This window comes from Alligator mississippiensis, chromosome 5, assembly GCF_030867095.1.
Source record: "Alligator mississippiensis isolate rAllMis1 chromosome 5, rAllMis1, whole genome shotgun sequence".
In the NCBI taxonomy this organism is placed as follows: Eukaryota; Metazoa; Chordata; order Crocodylia; family Alligatoridae; genus Alligator; species Alligator mississippiensis.
Window position 1 is genome coordinate 59,606,476 of NC_081828.1, and position 21,894 is coordinate 59,628,369.

At 38.4% G+C, this 21,894-nt stretch overlaps 1 protein-coding gene across 2 annotated transcripts in view; it reads right to left on the reverse strand.

Annotated features, from left to right (window-relative positions):
* The window catches only part of BRINP3 (BMP/retinoic acid inducible neural specific 3), a 345,467-nt gene that overhangs the window by 34,935 nt on the left and 288,638 nt on the right, over nt 1-21,894 (reverse strand). For both annotated transcript variants that reach the window (XM_019500320.2, XM_019500321.2), the window contains exon 7: nt 21,226-21,448. In XM_019500320.2, the coding sequence (XP_019355865.1) occupies nt 21,226-21,448 (223 nt within the window). The remainder of the gene's footprint in view (nt 1-21,225; nt 21,449-21,894) is intronic.

The window sequence follows — 21,894 nt, forward strand, 5'->3', positions numbered from 1 at the left end:
TCCTCCCTCACCTAGATCTTGAGGCTGATCTTGGTGCTGATCTCTATAGTTGCAATGGCTCCATGATCCCCTGCTGCTGCTGCCACAGAAGATTCAGTTAGCACTGAGTCAAAGAGGGCCTGGCATCAGGGGGAGGGGGGGCCATACCAGCTCCTACACAGTCCCATCTCCCCACTGCCTCAATGGGCCACATCATCCTATACTGTGGGATACCCCTGCCCATGGATCTGTCCCTGGTTGATCCAGGTTTGTGGCTGATAAATATATTTCCTTATTTTTTTCTCTCCTGTCATAATGGACTATAGGTCCCCTGCTTCACCCCAGTTCTTGGAGCTGCAAAGTAAATTATTGAAGGTATATTGATGCTCATATTCAAAGGAGTAAGAATTTTGTTCACGTCTCCATGCAAGGTATATGTATTTAGGTATAAGTATACAGTATGAACCAGGACTTCATAGATGTTCACTTCCTGGGGGATTTTCAGCCTCTCACACATTGGCTAACATAATATATTCAGCTTATGATGGGGGAAAGTTCTATAATTTACACTAGGTATAATTCCTAGTCTGCCAGTCATCCAAAGCATGGAAGTACCAAGAAAGGAATTGAAACTCATGAGGTTCTGGACGGACACACACTTGAAGCCCTTTCAAAATGGGAACATTTCAAAAGGGCAGCAGGGGGAACACGTTAATTGTTGTGTGACCATGCTGAGAATGATCTAACTGCAGCAAACATCCCTGCGGCCTTAACATTCCTTCTTCAAGTGTTAACCTTGGAAATGGGTTTTCTACATTTGAATCATTCTTAGTCCATTCACAAATAACAATCAGAACATACATGCAGCTGCCCTTTCAAAAAGTTCCTTTTGAAAAGACTGCAACCAATCCAATGCCCAGACCCTTAGAGGTGTTTTTTTGAGGGTGTGGATACAGGTATACTTGAAATCCTTTCAAAAAGAGAATGTTTCAAAAGGGCAGCAGCAGCTGTTACCTTGTAGTTGATATGTGTGAATAGGCTGAGAACAATTCAAAAGTAGCAAAACCCTCCAAGTTTAACACTGCTTCATCCAGGTATAAATTGACATGGTTTGGCTGCTTTTGAATTCCCTTCTTATCCTCCATTAGAATGCCCCTTTGCAACGCTCCCCTTTTGAAAGGGTTACAAAAGTATGTGTCCATATCCTCAGACATGTAGCCTCCCAAAGCCATTTGTAGAGCTGTAGTATTTGTGCCACTAGGAGTTAAAGTAAGGAGGAATTATATTTAAAAATCAGGAGAGCTTTACTGAAGTTGCTAAGCATGGATCTGGACAACTGATTTTATAAAAAAAGTTTTGACAATATTGGTCTAAGCATGTGGAAGATTCCTTGTGGGTAGTAGCATTAATTTTACAAATTTGTGTGGGCAGTGTATTATGCAAACGCATAAACAATTTTGATTAATCTTCCAATATGGAGTTGTTGGTTGCATGTAGTGTTATATATGGATTTGCATATTTGCCATATGTGTTGCCAAAAAAGAATTTTCTACAATTTCTGAGTTTCTATTCCTAAAACAGGCTACTAATTAGTATTTTATGAAAAAGAGATGAATGATGCACACTGCAAACTCATTATCATTAGTTTTTTGCTAATAATTTTGAACAAAGCAAAGCCTAAACTACTAAGCAAAATGTCGACAAAGCTACTGAAAATCTCTTTACATGGACCTCACAAAAAAAGCTCAGTCTCAATTATCACTTCACTTTTGAGAGTGAAAGAGGTGAAAAAGGTTTTATAATTAAACATTTGGATGCCTGCAACAGTTATGCATTTCCAAGGGCATATAGGACTTGTTGTGTCATCAACTTCAGAATCCCATGGTTCTATTCATAGAAATTGTCTATAGACCTCTATATTGAGAAAACTGTAAGCTATTCAGCAAAAAGGCCAAGCCAGCTATGGAATCATTTTTTGCCAAGATTCACAGGTGCCTCCTGTAGAGAAATTCTTTCTATGGCTTCACTCCTCCCCTTCAGAACACTAATCTCTATTCATTAGACATACAAAAAAAACTTCCCTTATGTAGACAGAGAGTCTATTTTTATCTTTGAAGTTAATCCAATTTCAAGTTGCAGCAACAATCGTACATCCTTTTAAACACAGATGCAGAAATTCTGCATAGACTTCCTTCTAAATATTCATGGATGGAAACCTGTTCCTTTAAAACTGACATTCAAAGCTGAGATGGGTTCTCTGCCACTTCTAAATGCTTGTTCATTTCTTTACTTATAATGTTGCCTCTTTCAACACTGATGAGCGCACAAAGTTAGCCAGCTCCTACAGATGGTGATACTTTATGGGGGAAAAAAAATCCTCCTAATGTTTAGCAATTTTACATCTATACCAAAGTTTATTGGCTCACACGCTGAAATCATCAAGACAAAAAATGCTACTCAACTGTTCTCCAACACACTGAGATCTAAATTAATCGGACAAAGAGGAGTCCACATGTTGTCTTGATACCTGTAAGTAGCTCCCTACTCTGAGATTTTTTAACAGAAGTTTTGTAGAGAATTATTAACTATAACTCAGTGAGCAGCTTAGCTCTGCATTTCACTTTGCTTGGATCCTGGATGTAGTTGCCAACTGTGTGGTGTATATTTTATACTGTACCTTAGCCATCACTCCAGGAATCATCGAAACCGGTACTGTTTTGTGTAGATAACGCATTGATGAAAGCAATCCAAATGCACACAGATGGTAAGCTTTCAGTTTAAATTAAAAAAAAAATCAAGTATTGTTCCTGATTTTTCTCAAAGTTGAGGCAATAATGCCAAAAAGAACGTGCAAAATAATATTCTCATTGTGTCAAGGTCTTGCTTATTTTTTCACGTCAGGATGTAAAACACTGGTATTTTTAATTCGGGCAACTCCTTTGGTTTTTCCTTAATTTGTGGAATCAGAAAATTAACAGAGGAAGGCAGGCAGGCTCTCATTATTTGGAGTATTTTTACCATTAAAATGGTATCAAAAATGAAGATAGCCTTAGTATTATTACTTGGATTCATGGCTCTGTCAGCACATAAGAAGCCTGTGGCTTGAGAAATGGAAGATCTTTCTGAATACAATGGCACGTGCATGAGTTTTAATTGACACAAAATTTACTTCAGCCACTTGTGGTTGCCAGAGATTTGTCTGACTTTGGTGAAGTCAGTCCCTGATACAGGTCTGAACAGGAACCTTTTGTCTAAGGTATATCAGTAAGGATTTAGATGATCATAAAGAATACTTGGCAAAACTTTGAGAAAACATGTTTAATGGGAGGAGGTATAATATAATTTTTCTAAGTCGCAAGTTTTTGACCAGTCTATGGGCTTTTAAGGCTAGAACAAATAAATGACTTTAGGATGGTAAAGTAGCCATGGAAAAGATTTTTTCAGGTGAACTCCAAGTTTAATTTTTCTTATCACTTTGTCTTGGTTATTGACAGAAGAATAACCTGAAGAAAAAGGTCTTGCATTGAAAAGCTTGTCTAACTCTATCCCAACTATACAGTTGGTCCAATAAAAAATATCACCCTAAGAAATCCTTGCCTCTCACATTATTGACAGAATGAAATTTCTTAGGGTGATATCTTATATTGGACCAACTATGTAGTTGGGATAAAGCTAGACAAGCTTTTCAATACAAGCCATTCTTTGTCAGGTCTCTGATCACAGGAAACTAAGCACAGCATAGGGAATAAAGATCAGAGAAAGGGGCTGAGAGAAATTCTCAGAGGTAACAGAGGCACAATTAGTCAAAAAAAGAAGCTGATTACTAGGAGACAAAGGCCTATCGGAAGAGAAGCGTTCATTCTCATCTTTCTTCTCACCTTTTTATGGAAATAATTCAGGAGTTGGATAAAATATAATGCGTCATAAATCCAATATAAACGTTTGGTCCTTGGCTACAACATCACTCCTGCACTACCACTATTGATAGAAGTCATCAACCTTTCCACTTAATAGCAGCCTTCAACTACCTAAGGTAGTTCCAAACAGGAAGGAACTAGACTGTTTTTAGTGTTGTCAGATGACAGAACAAAAAGCAATGATCTTAAGTTGCAGCAAGTGAAGTTTAAGTTAGATATTAGGGGGAAAAATGATCATGTGGGTAGCAAAGCACTGGAACGGGTTACCCAGAGGGGCTGTGGAATCTCCATCCCTGGAAGTTTTTATGACCCAGACAGACAAAGCCTTGGCTGGAATGATATAAGTAGGGATGGTCCTGCTTTGAGCAGGGGGTTAAACTAGATGACTGTCCCTTCCAACCCTAATTTTCTATGATTCTATGACTACTCATTCCAAACCAGTCTGTTGATTACATCTAGTGAAAATATATTAGGGCATTCCTAAATATATACTTGGAGAAACTGAGTTGTCATATTTTGAGTCAATTCTTACACATTCTGGACAAACAGATAGAAAATTAATAGAGTCATCTGAAAGTATGAATCTAAAGCCCCAGGATATTCCTGGGTTATTCAGAGATATATAGGTCCAAGCTTAGGATGACAGCATATATAGGCATTTTAGATACTTTGTTTTCTTTCACTTTGATCTGTTGTTAATACTGAGAGCTGGAGGATGTGAAGGCCATTCTTTAACTTCCAGACTTTGGTCAAACTGCAACTGTGGAGAAATGAAACATGACAGAAATGAACTCTTGTTTTTATTTCAGCTGTGGTTTCAAAGCACTAGCCTTCTTTGTTTAGTTACTGAAAGTACAGAGATCTTAGCTTACATTGGCATTGCTCTGAAATCTTCCTATCATAGGCACCATAAAAATGATTTAGGAATTTCACTGAATGACCCAGAGTTTTGTGCTCCCACTTCCTGACATTAATATGGTACCTTTCTAATGCAATGCATATCTGGGAAAATCATATAGACATAATCTTCCCACCAGAAGGAATCCTTCCTTGCCTCCTTTTTATCCACTGATAATTCTCTAAAATAAGTGAAGAGAAAAACTTCTAAGTGGTAGTGGTATATAAAGATGCATTTATCCCAGCATTGTACAAAAAAGGCACATTATAACACGGGAGTTTTACACAAGGCTATTTTTCACTTCTCCCTGAACTCTGCACATAGGTAATCATTTTTTTTAGTGATTTACAGACAAGAATTAAAATCAATTATTAAACTGATAAGGGGAAACTATCACAGCTCTCTTGCACCTCACTCTGAGCTTGATCAGTAAAGTGAGTATAACTGTAGTGAAGCAGTAAAGTAATAGAATTGGGCTCTATATTAGAACAAGATTGTAGGACTCTTACTTAGTTTGTAGATACCCCCCAAAAGAAGCAAAGGTTTTTTTTCCTTTTTTTTTTAATAATCCCTGAAATTATGAGTTATTAATAACAATTTAGGAACAGGTATTTGAGGTGAACTGTGACTGAATAGCACCTTACAAGAGCAACATCTCTTAAATAAATTGAATTCTTCAGGCAGGAGATAATTCCTTATTGTGAAAAAAAAAAAAGGTTTTGGCATCTGGACTTTAAGTCAAATATTTGATGTCTATAGTAGATCTACCAGGAATCTCCTGACAATATGAAGTACCAGCTCCAAAGGAAGCTGTCTTCTGATTGATATCCTACACCACAGGTGGTTCCTGTGTAGACATTCTTATCAGGCCAAGGAATGGATGAAGAAAAAGACTGACTTTTCTTCATACTCTTAGAGGCAGTCCCTCAAATAAAACTTGAGGCATGATGGCAAAATACCACCAGCCTACTCTGATACTATTTCAGGTGAACCTGAACATATCAGAGGATGGGGTATTCCAGACTTGAGAATCTGGCACTTTTCAGGAACAGAAAGATGATTTAGAAACAAATAAAAAGGAAGAAAGAAAAATGAAACTACCTAAAGAAATCCAAAAACAAAACCCTAAAACAAAAAGACAAACAAGAATCAATCATAATGGGATTTTGAAATTGCTATTAAATATCTCTTAGAAAATGGGGATTCAACTCTGGTTTGCAATACACTGGTTTTCATACTTTTATCATAGAGCATATATATATTTTTTTAATAAGTTAAAGTTCTGGATATGCTGGTGTAGCAGTTCATGGTTCTGAGCATATCTGTCCACCAATTAACATTATTCTGAGACTATCCATAACACATATGCCACCAGAATGGCAGATCAAATGCTAACTATAATTTTACTTTCAAAGGAGTTACAGGCTCCTACCAGCTTGTAGTATGGTCTTTCCATCACTTTGTATTATTCTCAGAATGGGAAGATAAAAAAATAAGAAAAACCTATAATATGGAAATTATATTATATGCCAGAAAATCAGAGATAATTTGTTTGTAAAATACACGATTGCCTATTATTAAGATTAAAAACATCTAACTTAGAAGGTAAACCAAAACGACCTCAATAAACTGATCCATCACAGGTAGTTTCTTGCTTTGTCTGCCATATAGAAAAACAATTTAGTACATGTATATATCAAAGATTTACATGAGTCTGAGTTTTTCTCATGCATGCATAGGACAGACAGGAAAATCTACCCCCACAGCTACGTGAAGCAGAAGGGTTGAATGAACTTTTTTCATTTTTTCTTTATCAGTATTTTTAAAGGAACATAAGAATACACATGACAAAATATGAATATTTCAAATGCAGTCTTATAGAACTTTTCAAAGAATTCTGCCAATTCCTTTCCCGTATCTTGGATCCACTAATGGCCATGGCCATGTCCCTACTAGTCTAGAGAACAACCAGGGACCCTATTGACAAGACCCTATCCACTCTACAACAGGCAGGACCTAAATTCTGTACCAAAATGTGCACCATTTCAAAAGAAACTATGGATCAGCTTCCAGCTAAAAATTAGTTCTTCTTAGTATTTTAAGCTGAATTTTGGGGTTTTTTTACTTCACATTTTCAGTTTTCACTGTTATAGATACCTACACTGACAAAGCGTAACGGCATCTGAAAAGCTGTCTGGAAGCAAACTGAGGATGTGTAAAGATGTTTATGAGAAAGTTAGGGCTTTTTGGCAGCTGGGCAGACAAAGAAGGCAGTTTGTAATTGTGGGATACATACATTATTTAAAAAAACAACTGAAGTTGATTCTGTTTCACAGAGAGGGATAGGGTAAAATTGGACACAGCAAGAACCACTTTTATTCTCCCAGGCCTAGTGATCTCAGGGAAATCCTCTCTTTTGGCTCCCTACAACATATAAGGAATTCCTTTCCATATCTTTCGTAGAGAATCTGTAAGAGGACAGCCATAGACTGAAGACAACAGAGCTGCTGCAGGAAGTAACCTCATAAACTAGATAACTTCACTCTGAATGCCAATTCCTATTTATCATTATTCAAGAAACAGTGTGCCATACTTTCTGATGGTGTTTATGACACACAAAGTCAATAGAACTGCCAATTTATGCAAGCCTAAACTTCATCTAATTGGTCAAATGTGATTATAGCAGCATTTATTGTTGTAGATTGATTTTAAAGTATATTCTCTTATTGATTGATCTTGAGTATTTTCTGATGGTATACACTGGCAAGAAAGTGCAACTTCTTCCTGCACCAACATAATATTTCCATAGCTTGGAAACAGATACAAGCCTGTTCTTGTGATACTGATATTGATATAGATATAACCTATTCGTAATTTTTTTCACCGTGCTTTCTAATGTGATTAAATTACTTCAATCCCTTTTAGTCATCAAACAATCATAAATAGTGTTATCAGAAGGCTGGGGAATTTCCTATCTTTTAACAAGTTATCAATGATTAAGAAAAATAAACCATTCCTATAACAGTCACAAAACACTTTACTTGAACCCTGTAATGCAACTAAACATTAATGTTTAACATTGCAACATTAAAACAAAGCAACGTGTGTTAAGGACAAGATTATTACTATAATGTAGTGACCATGTGTTTACGTGTATATAGATATACATGTATAATATTTTCTTTCAACTTGTCATTTTAATCTGACCTTTTATTCAAATGTCTATGAATGTTATTTGCATGTTTGTCAAGTAAGTCTTAAATAACTTTAATCTCCAGTTCAATTAAAAGTATCACCTCAAAGTTGATTATTTTGTTTCTTTTGAGAACAGATGGGTTCTTATTATTCAGTTTAATAAAACAACCACTGCCAAAATGACCTTCATTTTATCTTGCATTCTTTCATCTTATCAACATCCTTTTGTATTGCATGCAGTTTTCTGATGTGCACCTGGTGGCTGAGATAGCAAACTTTGATTTCCATTGGAGGTGCTCCCTTACATTTAAACCTGCAAATGCATCTTTAACTCCCACATGCAATATCTTAATGAAGTAGATCAAAACACATTTTACAGCTCATGATTCAAAGTGAAGCACAATTTAGGTGCCTTTTCTTTGTTCATACGCAGGGCACTTGGTATTTATTAACTCATATATATTTAGTTATACTATAAAATTAAGTCATTTCCTAACAAAGCACAGTAAAGATGTTACTGGTTTAACACTGTATGTAGAAGAGCACTGAATGAACCCTAGGGTTAGTCCCTTCAATAAATAAGACTCTTGCATAATAATCTTGTTGGAGTTTAAAGCAGTGGTCATTTAGAGTCATCCTTTTCCTTTATTCTAAGGGTCTGCTGAGTGGATTTTGCCATACAACCAGGTCTACAAGTTGAAGAAAAGAAAAAGGGGAAAAAGCCATTGTATATTCAGCATACTCTTCTTTATATTGAGAATTCAGTTTTCTAGATAGATAATTTCATTCCTGGATAAAGTTCTGATCATGATTAAACATCATTTGTAGTGATGCAATCTACAAGAAAGGTAATCAAACCTCAAGCTCTAAAGAATAAAGAAACTTGACAGTGTAAAAATGTTCCTCATTCCTATTTTTTTTTCTTTTTCTAATTTTGAAGTATTCAGGTATTATCCATAAGAAAGTGGGATACAAGGCTTTCTGTTCCTCAGCAAACAAGGAGGCAAGGAAACAAAGAAGAAGGAAGGTACCCTTAAGTACCTTTGCAGCAGCTGAGCATAATCAGAGTCCTTGAATTCTCTGGAACTCAAGCTCTGTTCCATTCATGAGAGATGGAAAAATTCAAATCTGAGCAGAAGGAGCTGGGCAGCAGGCAGATACATGGTTCTTCCTCCTTTTGCAGCAGCCTACAGGGCATGCCATGGAGAGAAACTAATTGTAGTAAGCATGGTTCTGCTACATCCTGGAAAGCTCCAGATAGAATATGGCCTTCTGAATGCAGATATTTTACCTTGAGCCTGGCGCAGCTGGTTGCTATTCTCAATGATGAGCAACCTATTGTGAGCATGAGTGGGACTTGCATCTTATGTTTCTTAAAGGAATCCTCTATAATGAGAATCAAGATCTTCAGATACATGACTGGCTTGGTCACACAGATATTTTCCTATCTGAATCAGTAGTTTGCTTGCTTTTAAGAAACTTTCAAACAGAGCAAATTGTCTATTCTAAATATGCTTTTCAAACAGAGCAAATTGTCTATTCTAAATATGTTTTCAACTGTGAGTTTGCTAATTAAAACTTCCATCTGAGATGATGGCTAGAGCTTTGCACAGTACATGGCAATGGACTAAATATTCATTTGGTGAAAATTAGCCTAGCTCCTTTACTTTTTATGGTTGATATGTTTTAAGCAAGCTCAGAATGTGGTCCAGATCTGACATTTTGGCTAGTCAATTAAATGGTAAAATAGATGATTTTTTGTAAAAAATCTACTGGATACAAAAAATCATGGTATAAATGTAGACATCAGATTTATGGTACATTATAACCTGCCTGCCATTTGATAACCCTGGGCAGAGGCTGCAGAACAACGTGGGCCATGGCCCGACCAACTTTTAGCACATTAATTCAGCTAGCTATGCAGTTAAAAAGAAAAAAATGAAAGATATTTCATTGTTTTACTGCTGTATCTACATTATGTTTCCCCTTTAATATTTTTTATGTATTTTTATTAAATCACAAATTGTACAATTTAGATGCAGCACCAACTGAGCTAATGAGATACAAATTAGACTTGTGCAAAGAGCATCCATGTTGCAATATGCTATGTATCCAGTCACATAGAAGACATGCTATGCGTGGAAATTCTAAACATTATATGGAAAGATCTAGAAAGTAAGTATTTAGGATGGCATGTCCAGAGGAGTAAATGGAATTGATAGCCTCCTTCACTATTTTTTACTGGGAGTTGGGCACCACTTCCCTTGGCCTCTTTAAAATTCCCTGCTCCTACCTGGACATCATTATCCATGCTTGTAGATAATGGCTATGGGAGGTGTAAATAGTTTTTCTTTCCACAGCTTTCTATGGTTTTTTTTATATAGAGCCTTGTGTTTTCATATTTTGGACCCTGATGCTTTCATATTTTAGACTGATTTCTCAAAAGAAACATTGCCATCAGTATAAACAGGAACAAGTTTGGCCTCTTAATCTGGAAAGACCTAATTATGTAGTTTCACAAACCATTATTCATCTCAATAGTTCCAGTGACTCCACGTAACAACTAAAATAGGAATTAACATTTCTATAATTTTCAATTTCCCAAAAGATAGTCATTACAACATAAAAGATGTGTTCATCCAGACTGAAAAGAGCAATGACAAAGGTATGGCCTCTTCTCTCCCTCACACCTTTCATCTCCATGAAGTGTGAACAACAGTGCCTTGTTAAAACTATTTATAGACAACCTCTATTAACACAGGAAATTTCTACCTTTTATTTCTCTCACATTTTTTTCTTTGAAAAACAGTCTGTTAAATATACCATATGCGTATATTCTGTTACATTTGCATAAATCCCATCTTTAAGTTCAGATACTACACAGGGATCAATCTTAACTCTGAAGCTTTACTAGGATGCTAGATTCCCAGGGCTGTTCACTACTTGTTACTAGACAGTGCTGTGTCATCTCATTTTGGTGACAAGGTGTTCGTAGCTTGAAATAACCTAATCACAATCTCAGCCTTTCTAACTGGGTGAATATAGTAGAAATAAAAGTTTGTACAGATATTATATTCACACTGAAGATTCACTGTAATTTTTGCACACATCAATCTTCATACAGGGAGCTGTACATCAAGCACAGCCTGAGACAAAATGTATTTATCCATCAGTAGTGCTTCAACAACCCTCTATATCAAATGTAGCTGAAGCTACTTATGTAATAACAACTACAGCATACAATGGGCATTGTTCAAGCAAAGAAAACAAACTGAGTGACCATATATCACAGAATTTTTAAAGAAGATGGTAACTGTCAGTACATCAAAACAGCTGTTCACTGAATGCATATTGGTGACCATCCTCAATCCATCTGAACCAGGATCCTACTCTCTATGACTTCATAATCTTAACCAAAAAATTAAGACACTCTCCTTCACAGTACAATTTTCTGGAATTTTTTTTTTTTTTTCATATTGCAAAAGCCTGTGCTGAATTCATAGAACTGACATACATTCTCATAGAGCCTGAGGAAAAGACTACCACCATCTTCAGCTTCCTCTGTTCAAAAATGAAGTTTATTTCCTCCCTATGGGGACTTTTAAACATCTTTAATTTTCCCTGAGCCTGGTGAAGGCTGTGAGAGCCTGAAAGCTTGCAAGAAAAAAAATATTATTTTTTTTTGTGATTTCGTAGTTGGTTTAATAAAAGGTATCATCTCTGAACCAAAAGTTCTAGAGTTTTGCATTTCTTTAGAGTTGACATAAATGGTTATGGATCCTCAGTCAACAAACACATCACAAGTAAGTCAAAATTTTCATACACAACATAAGGTTACATTGAATTCTTGAGGAGATGAGAAAGGTCATTGATGCTTATGACATGACAAAGAAGAACAAATAATTCCCATATTCCTCCAGAGTGTTCTCTCTCATACAGAAACTCAACACTTACAGTATATTGCAAGTAGCACATGCATGATAGAAGTGTAGTAATAAAGAAAAGGGGATAACATAGAATGCCTAATAAAACGTAATCTTTTGTTTATATCTAATTACTGATATTAATTACTTTAAGATTACTGGCTTCTGTGTGGCTGCAGTTAAAATATTATCATGAATGTATTTATTCAACTTCATATTCTTTTGCACACCCAATGTTCATAGATTCATAGATTGTAAGGGGTTGGAAGGGACCTCACAAGATCATCAGGTCCAGCACACCTGCACTAGGCAGGAAAGACAACTGGACTTAGGTGAGCCCAGTGAAGTGACTGTCCAGTCTCCTCTTGAAAATTTCCAGGGCACATAATTGCACCACCTTTAGAGGGAGTTTATTCCATAGTCTGAACACCCTGACTGCAAAGAAGTTTTTTTCTAGTGTTAAGCCTGAAACAGTGTTCTAGGAATTTGTGACCATTAATCCTGGCTTTCCCCTTGGGTGCCCTGGTGAACAATTGTTCACCTAGCCCTTGATGTATTCCCCTAATATAGCAATAAGCTGCTACCAAGTCCTTCTCTTTTTTAGGTTGAAGAGACCCAACTCCCTCAGCCTTTCCTAGTATGGCTTGCCTTGCAAGTCTCCAATCATATGGGTGGCTCTTCTCTGGACTCTCTCAAGTTTCTCTACATCCTTGTTGAAATGCAGATCCCAGAACTGGATGCAGTACTCCAACTGTGGTCTCATCAATGCTGAGTAACATGGACAAATCACTTCTTTGGTTTTGTTTGAGATACATTGGTTGATGTATGCCAGAGTACAGGCAGTCCTCGACTTACAACATTTCAAGTTGCAATGTTTTGCACTTACAACATTTATAAATTGACACCCTGTTTCAACTTTATGATGTCAGTTTCAACTTTACAATGCTTGATCTGATGCAATGCCATGCCAGTGAACAAGTTTGCTGTGACACCCATCTCCCTGGAGAACATCTATCCAAACTTCTTTGGACACTTTCTTAAAGAAAGCAGACAAGACTCTAAAAAACCTGCAGCCAAGACTCCTGAGAAGACTTCAGCCAAGAACCCTTCAAAAAGTCCAACCAAGAGCCCTTCAAAAAGTCCAGCAAAGTCACCTCAAAGAAGTCCTTCCAAATCAATATGATTGCTATTTACAATATAAATACATTAATGTAGCTATATTACTCATCTATAATTGATTAAGTACAACATTTTGGGGTATTTTTGGTGAAAATAGGTTATCAGGCCTTGGTTCAGGAACCAATCCCCATTTATAACATTGTTTCTTATGAGAAAATCAGGTCCGAGTTACAATGTTTCGACTTAAGACATGGTTTTCAGGAACCAATTGTGTCGTAAGTCTGAGGACTGCCTGTACTGCTTGCTCTGCTGGCTACAGAATCATACTGATGGTTCATGTTCATACTATGGTCTATTATTACCCCTAGGTCCCTTTCAGTTGTGGTGCTAGTCAGTTTGGCACCACCAAGCCTGTAAATATGTTAGGGATTGTTCATCCCCAGATGGAGCACTTTACACTTCTCAATGTTGAACTTCATCAGGTTCTGATCCACCCAACTTGCCAGCCTGTCTAGGTCCACCTATATCTGCAACCTATTTTCAAGCATGACCATGTTCTCCCATAAGTTGGTGTCATTCATTAACTTGGCTAGTGAGCTCTTCACCCCCACATCCAAATCACTGATAAAGGTGTTGAAAAGCACCAGACCAAGCACAGACCCCTGAGGGACACCACTGGCCACTTCTTGCCAGGACAACACAGATCGGTTCATTAGAACTCTTTGGGTCCTACCCCACAGCCAGCTTCCTACCCACCTAACTGTCAAGCAGTTAAGCCCATAATCGTCCAAAGTTACCTGGTTGTAAAAGGAGATTAGATTGATAAAACAAGACCGGCCTGCAATGAAGCCATGTTGGCTATCGTTCAGAATCCTACCTTCTGCAAGCCTAGCGCACAAAGACTTCTTGATGTTTTTTTCCAGGATTTTCCCTGGGATAGAAGTTAGGCTAATTGGCCTATAGTTGCTTGGGTCCTCTCTCCTCCCCTACTTGAAGATGGGCACAACATTGGCCTTTTTCCAGTCTTCAGGGACCTCCCCCAAGCACCACAAGTTTTGGAAGAGTTTTGCCAAAGGTCCCACAATTACTTTAAGCCAGATGAAGTTCATCCGGTCCTGCTGACTTGTAAATGTCTAACTTTTCTAACTGATCATGTACTAGCTGAATCTCAACAGTAGGAAGCTGGTCATTCTCACCATGTCCATTCTGAACCGTATCTAATATGATTTTCCCCTTAGTCCAGTGAAATACCAAAGCAAGGCAGTCATTCAGGATTTCAGTTTTCTCCTGAGTGTCAGTGATTAGCTGTCCTGAATGGTTAAGCAATGGCCCCACACTTCTATTTGTTTTCCTCCTGTTCCCTACATACCTAAAGAAGGACTCCTTATTGTCTTTGATTTCTGTTGCTAATTTAAGTTCAGTCGTCACCTTAGCCTTTCTAATCTGATTCCTACAAGTGCAAGGCATTGTTGTATAGTCCTCCTTGGGTACTGTCCCAAGCTTCCATTGTCTGTATGCCTCTTTCTTCTTTTTCAAGAGGACCATGATATCCCTAATAAGTCAATAGGGCTTACCAGCCCTTCTGCTACCTTTCTTCTGCATGGGAATGTACTTCTTTTGTGTTTTAAGGATCATATCCTTGAGGAACTACCACTCTTCATATACTATTTTCACCTTCAGTCCCTGGTCCCACAGTGCTTCCCCTACTATTGCCTTAAGCCTGTTGAAATTCATTTTTTTTGAAGTCCAAAATTTCAACCCTGCTAACTGATTTGCCTGCTTTGTGACAAATGGTGAACGTGATGGTTTCATGCTCCCTGTTGCCCAGGCTACCCTCTATATTCAAGTTGAGCACTAGATCATTTCCTTTGGCCAAGACCAAATCTAGGAGAATGTTACCTCTGGTTGGCTTGTGCACTTTCTGAGTCAGGTAGTGCTCTACAGGTCAGGAACTGGGTTCATAATTTAGGTGTGTGAAAAAATGAATACAGGATCATGGTTTGGTTACACATTTTTTTGGTCTGAATACTTCTAATTTAATATAACCTAGATTATTTCTATGCGTTTCCCTGAAATGTATTTATTTTTAAGATGATGCAACTGGTTTGCAGGAACATATCTTTATTCTTCCTACTCTTCTTGCTCTTTATCCCAACACACTGAGTCTGAGATCATTTGATCACCACAAGGTACAACATGGGAAAGAAGCCCTGGGCTGCTTTCTTCCACATCTCTGTGTGCTGCTCCCTGGCTGGCTAGCATACAGGGTGCCTCAGCACAGGGTCTCTGCAGTGCACAGTTTGTCCTGGAACATGACATTCATCACACTTGACACTGCTTTTTTTCATAGGTGTGGGGTTTTTTGTTGTTTTGTTTTGCTACCAGGAAATCTCATTAGCAATTTTTGCCCCACCACTGCAAATTAGAAGCACTGGGCATGGTATAACTTGCAACATGTGCGGTTTGTGGCACTGCAAAGAGGTCTGAGGCACCACAAACCACACGTCTGTATGTCTGAATCCAGCCATATATTTTAATTCAAAGAAGTTGAGCTAAAATCTAGAAAACAAAGAACTGGCAATGAACAGAATATGTTTTCCCAATGTATGTAATGAGGTAAAGTTCAACACTGAATACCTCAAAATGAGACAAAACCATGTATATATTATGATAATTGCAGAGTATAAGCTGTATGCAAAAAAGAAGAGAAACAGAAAGGAAATTTCACTAACTAAAAGACTTATTTAAACTAAGAACAATAGGCATCTGTATACAGGCTAGACATCTGTTCCAATGTGTGCTAATTAGCACGCATTGGAGCAGACTCAATTAATATGGTCTGCTGGAGCACACTAATTAGTGTGTTTCAGCAGCCTCCACATGACATCTACTCAGTGTCCCCATGCTTCAAAATGGCAGCAGGGGTGCTTTAACTAAAGCTGTTTTGACAAGCTTTAGTTAAAGTTCTCCCATCACCATTTTGAAGTACAGGACTCTGAATATACAAGATGCTGTGGACAGTTTAATTAGAGTGGCTCTACACCATGTAATCCTCTTCATAAATGTTTCAAGCTAAATCTTAAAAGCAACTGTTTGGATTGTTGTTGTTTTTTTTTTCACTCCTTCAAATGGAAGACTTTACTAGAACTGATTCCTCTAATGGTTAAAAACCTTCTTTTAATTTATTGACAGCCAGTTCTGTACGCATTTGTTCTTGTGCCAGGATGGTTCTTTCCCCCTCTCTGGCATTCCTAGCAGTTATAATATATTTATAGGGGGCAAGCATATCCCTACTCATGCTTTTATTTTATTAGGCTAAACCAAACAATCTCTTCTACCTTCCTGTTCACTGCTTTCATTATCCTTCTCTGAAGATGTTCCAGTTTCTGTTTATCTACTTTGAACATGAATGACCAGAACTGCCCACCATGTTCCAGATGAGGTCTTACCAGTGCTCTGAACAATGGCACTATTACTTTCCTATCTTTACAGTAAATACCTTCCCTGATTTATTTTTGGATCACATTTTTCTTCTTTACAGTTGCATCACATTGATAGCTCATAGTCATTCCATGGTCAGTTAATACACCTGGACCTTTTCTCTTCTTCACTCTTTTACAGCTGATGAGCTCTCAGCATATAGAAGATTAAAATTTTAGTCCAATTCTGCATGACAGTTTATTGTGCTCTACTAAATTTCATTCCATTTTTATTTAAGTCATTATGCCCATTCTGTATTATATCCAGATTCTCCTCTATATTGACAGCGTCTCCTAGTTTTAGGTCAATAGCAAACATTATCAGCATATTCCAACTTTTTTTGCCAAATGTATTAATGAAAATATTAAATAAGATAAATTCCATGGTTGATCCTTAAGGAATTCTGCTACTAAGCCTGGACATATATTTCCCCTTCCAGTACAACTCACTTCTGTCTTCCTTGTTGTCAGTTTATCACACCTTAATTCCGCTAATAATTCTAAGAACTATTATACAATTCCCACATACTTCAATTGAACTGATAGTTCTCCATGAGGCACCTACAATATTTTACTGAATTCCAGAAATCTACTGCATTTGCTTGCTGTAGGCAATAAGTTATCTTACCCAAGGCAGATATCATGTTAGTATCATATGTGAATCCAAGTTGCGTTTCATTCCATTTCTCATTTATATCCAGGTCTTTAATCCTTTCTTTCAAGATCTTTTGTAAAGCCTTGTGTGCTATCAAAGTCAAAATAATATAGGCCCTATATTTGCTGTCTTCTAATCACAGAGTACATACACCTGGCTTGGTAGATTTATTAAAAATGTATGCTACCAAACCTGCAATTCCACATACTTGTTCTCCTGGAAGTCTCAGTGAGGATTATTACCTCAGTTTTAGTAATTTGCATTTCCAAACTTGATTTACAGCAATTCTTACTGTTTTTCTACTTCTTGGCCTCCAAGACATCATTGTGTTTTCTAATGAATATTTTTTTTTCCCATTCCTCACTTTTTTCTATTTCATTCCTTAACATACTCCTTGAAGTGGTTGTATTCCCAGTTAGTTCACAGCCCTTTTCATATAAGCTTTCCCCACTGCTTGGAATATGGATTCTAGAACATTTTAGCACCTTTGACCTGAAGAAATTCTAGGTCTCTTCCATCCCAAAGTCTCTGAGTTCTTCAGTCCAGCTGACTTGAAACATTATGTTCTTATGTTACAATAGGGAAATTCAACTAATTTGATTTTACCTTAGTAAAATTTTAGTATCAATATTATGTATTTCACAATTAATGTTGATATAAAATCACTCCTTCACAAGGCAATGGCAAACAGTGGGCTGTTCTCACTCTATTGCTACTATCTTATTTTTATAGGATGTTGCAAAATGGTGCTATGGAGAACTTTGTTTGGAATAATATCAGGCAGTAACTCCTGGAGAAATTATTTTAGTTGTGGAATATGTTTTGTTTTCTTTTATTTTCTTTGTTTTAAAGAGTTCTGGGTGTCATTGGTGAAAATTGGTTTCTTGACAGAACACTGAATTTGGTCATAACACTGTAGTTACAAAATATTATTATATAATCTTTCTTTCTGAAAATTAACATAAAAAGAAATAAAATAACACTCTTTATAGCCAAATCACTAAGTTCCCTGCCACACATTACATTTAAGACATGATCAATCAGTTAACCATGTTGTAAGTTGTAACCCAGCAACATTTTCAATCAATGGCATGTGAAAACAAGGAATAAGCCACAAAATTATCCCTCAAAAAATGTGTAATAACTTTGCGGCTGTTAATTGATAATGTGACCAGGCATGCCCCTGTGGCTGGGAGCTGCATCAGCTGATGGGGCTCCCTGCTGTAGGGGTGGACCATGTGCACCCATGGCTGAGAACTCCATCAGCTGATGGAGACTTCAGTCACAGGGGCATACCATGTGCTTCCAAGCCTGGAATCTTGCATCTGATGGTGCTGGCAGCAATGGGGGCACCTGAGCCTGCCGCTGATCCAGGCTTCAAACCACAGGGTTGTACCATGTGCTCCCATGGTTGGGAGCTCCAATCACCTGATGGGGCTCCCAGCAGGGAGTGCAGGGTGTGTCCCTGTTTCTAGGAGCCCAGCCAGCTGATGAATCTCCCAGCTATTGGATCTTGCTATTTGCCAGTGCAGGGGGAGTCCAGGATCATGATCCTAAACTCCCCCCGAAACATTAATAAGGCCAGGTGGGATCTGATGCCCAATCCCACAATTACAACACCTTCCATGCATGTACTGCATGGCAGGAAGTATAATTGTGTGGACTGTGTATCAGATCACATCACAACTTAACATTCATATCTGGTAGGGGCCTAAGAAGCACAACGGATGTATATGAGATAAAAGTTGGGCAGTACTTGCCAAGAAGACAGAACATAATTTATAGAGGCATGGCTTCAACTGCATAGTTAACATTTTATGATTATGAGACAGTATTGAAGACTCTCTAAGGGCCTTGCTACATGTTAATTCTGGGTGGCTTCTGGTACTCTTAATCCCTTGATTGTCCACACATTAACAATAAGTGGCTTAAAGTACAAAATTATGCCACTCGAAGGCAGGATTATCTCTAATCAGTAAAGCCCAGCTCCTGTTCCATTAAGGTGTAGTCACTCCCCCACAGATGTGCCACTTATGTTGAAGTCCTCCAGTATCCCAGGATGCAGTGGCCACTTCCTCACCCTCCTGTTCTGTTGGCTCTCACACCCCTGTCTGCTTACTAGAATGGCCCAGGGATTGAAGCCTCAGCTTTTTTAGTTTCCTGAGGTTCCAGTCCCCCTGGCCCAGGAATGGTAGCCTGGGGCAACTTTGCCCACCACTGCTGAATCCTGTGCTCCTCCCCACCCCCTGCACTAAACCACAGAGAGAGGAGAAGAGTGTGGCCAGTCCCAGAGAGCCCCCAGAATCAGGCAGGCTCCAGCAAACCTTGAGCTCTAGCCCAGCAGCTCCAGAAACACCCTGATCCATGCACCCAAACCACACACAGTGTGGTGAGACATTGTGGTGGCTGCTGCAGGGTGGAAGTCAACCTGCTGCCAGGGAAGCCATTGCTTCCCATTGTCAGGCATTGCAGGTGGATTCAGGCTGCAGGTGCAGGGCTTTGTTGCTGGCCATGTGGACATGGGCACTGGCTGTAGGCAGACTCTACTCCCAGCTGCAGAGTGAATCCATCTTGGTGGGGAGCTGGCTGCGCCAGATGCTGCTGCCACTGTAGCCTCAGCCCACAGCCCTATGCACACCACTGCCACTTCTGCCACCATCACTGGCTTCCTGGGGCCACTGCCTGGGCCTCCCCCTGCCCTGGGGTCAGAGGTGTCTTTCCACTTACCTCATGTCTACTGGGCTGCTCCTGCCAATCTCAGGGGCACCAAGGTGGGTGCGTGTATGTGAGGCAGGGCTGAGGGGGGGAGGGTGAAGAGGCAGGGAGACAGATGATTCCCCTTCAGGCTTGTTGCTCAGGTGCTGGGAACAGCCTGAGCGATATGTGGGGCCAGGATATATGCTCAGACATATGTGACAGTGAGCCAGGAGCATGTGGGCACCTGGAGCCAACGAGCCGGGTGGGCAGTGACCTCCCCAAACAGCCCCCCACCAAGTCTCTCAGCCTTGCTTTTGAAGGACCTTGTGCCTTCCCTCCCCTCCCTGAAGTCTAGAACCTTGCTGCTGAGACAGGTGAGGGATGGGCAAAGCATAGAGAATAATAGAAAATTAGGGTTGGAAGGGACCTCCCTGCTCATCAGGCCTCTAGGGCAAGTCACAGTTGTGCAGGTGGAAAACAGTCAGGAAAGGTTTTTAGACTGAAGACGTGACTGCTCCGACTCCAAGCTAACACTAAGCTGATCAACATTTGTGTGGCTAAAAGTACAACATATAACAAGGCCCTAACTGTGGTCAATAAACTGTTGATCCCACTGCTAGAAATAGTCTAACATTACAGTCTATGGAGACACTTCTCTTAATCTGGGAGGTCAGTGGATTAAACTGATGATGATTGATGCTGGACTCTGCAATCATAATAAACTCAGTGTGCCCCATACACTGAACCTCTAAATAAATTCTTACTCTCAGAACTCTGAGTTTGCAATAAACAATAAACTTTGGGCCTGATTTGCCCTTTCAGACTTATGTTCTCACAGTGTTTTTAGACAAGGTTAATTCACCACTACCCCCATTACCCAGTTATTCTTTCAAATTTAATTCATATTTTACAAATGAAAGGAGAGATCTGTAGCTTATAATATATGCAGTAAAGTATACAGGGCAGATTTGTCCTTAAAATAGTTGTCCTTACTTTTCCTTATCTAATTTAGAATGTTGTTTTGTGTTGTGGCTATGGCTAAATCCTTTAATGACAGAAATCTTCAGAAGTTAATGGATTAAAGCAGGATGACTTTGGACCTGGCTATTCATCTTTCTTTCATTTGATTCCCATGATATACAATGACGAATGTAGTTGTAGCTTATGTTTACTTTTCCATTGTGATATTATATTTGGGAAGGTTTGAACAGAATAGTACTGAAGCTTGGAAGACTCAGTACTACTGTTTGCTATTATGGTTATAAAGGTTTTATAGTATACTTATTACCATACCTGTAGTTTTAAGCAGGTTTCGGAATCAAGAAAAGTCCTGAGTTTCTCTGATTTTCATAACATTTCTTACCTCTGTCTTGGCAAGCGGATGAGTGGTTGTTTATGACACCTCTTACTAAGGCTAAAGAGCTTATGAACAATTTTCTGTGCCTTTAGGAACAGTTGTTTCATGCTGTTTTCCAGTTGCTCGTAGCGACGCTGAAAATTAGAATCCATTGTCCACAAATGCATTATGGAGGATGTGTTGAGGAAATAGTTCATGGGCAGTCTTTTCATAAATAACTTGAATTCATCTGAAAAATGGCAAAATTCAATACTTTTTTAATTATGCAACTATTACTATTTTGAAACAAAATGTAACTTTTCATCTGATTGAACTTGAACAGCCATTTTCAATAAAAAATGTAATTACCAATGCTAATAAAATAGATAACAAAGAGGAGATGCATGCCTACATATCTTAAACATTAATTCAAAATTAAGATTAAATACACATGGAAGCATTATTTTCCATTACTATGGCATAAAAATGCTTTAGTTTGTGAACAGATTGAATTGGTGTGGCAACCTATATGTGAGTTGATCTGTGTAACTCTTTTTTAAGAGTCCACTTAACCCATGCTGTATGGAAGCTAAATTAGCTTACATCTTAAGGAAACAACTACTAAATGACTGTAGTTTAATTTCTACTTACCATGGGATATGAAAACACACAAAGCAGTTACTGCAGAGCAGCTGA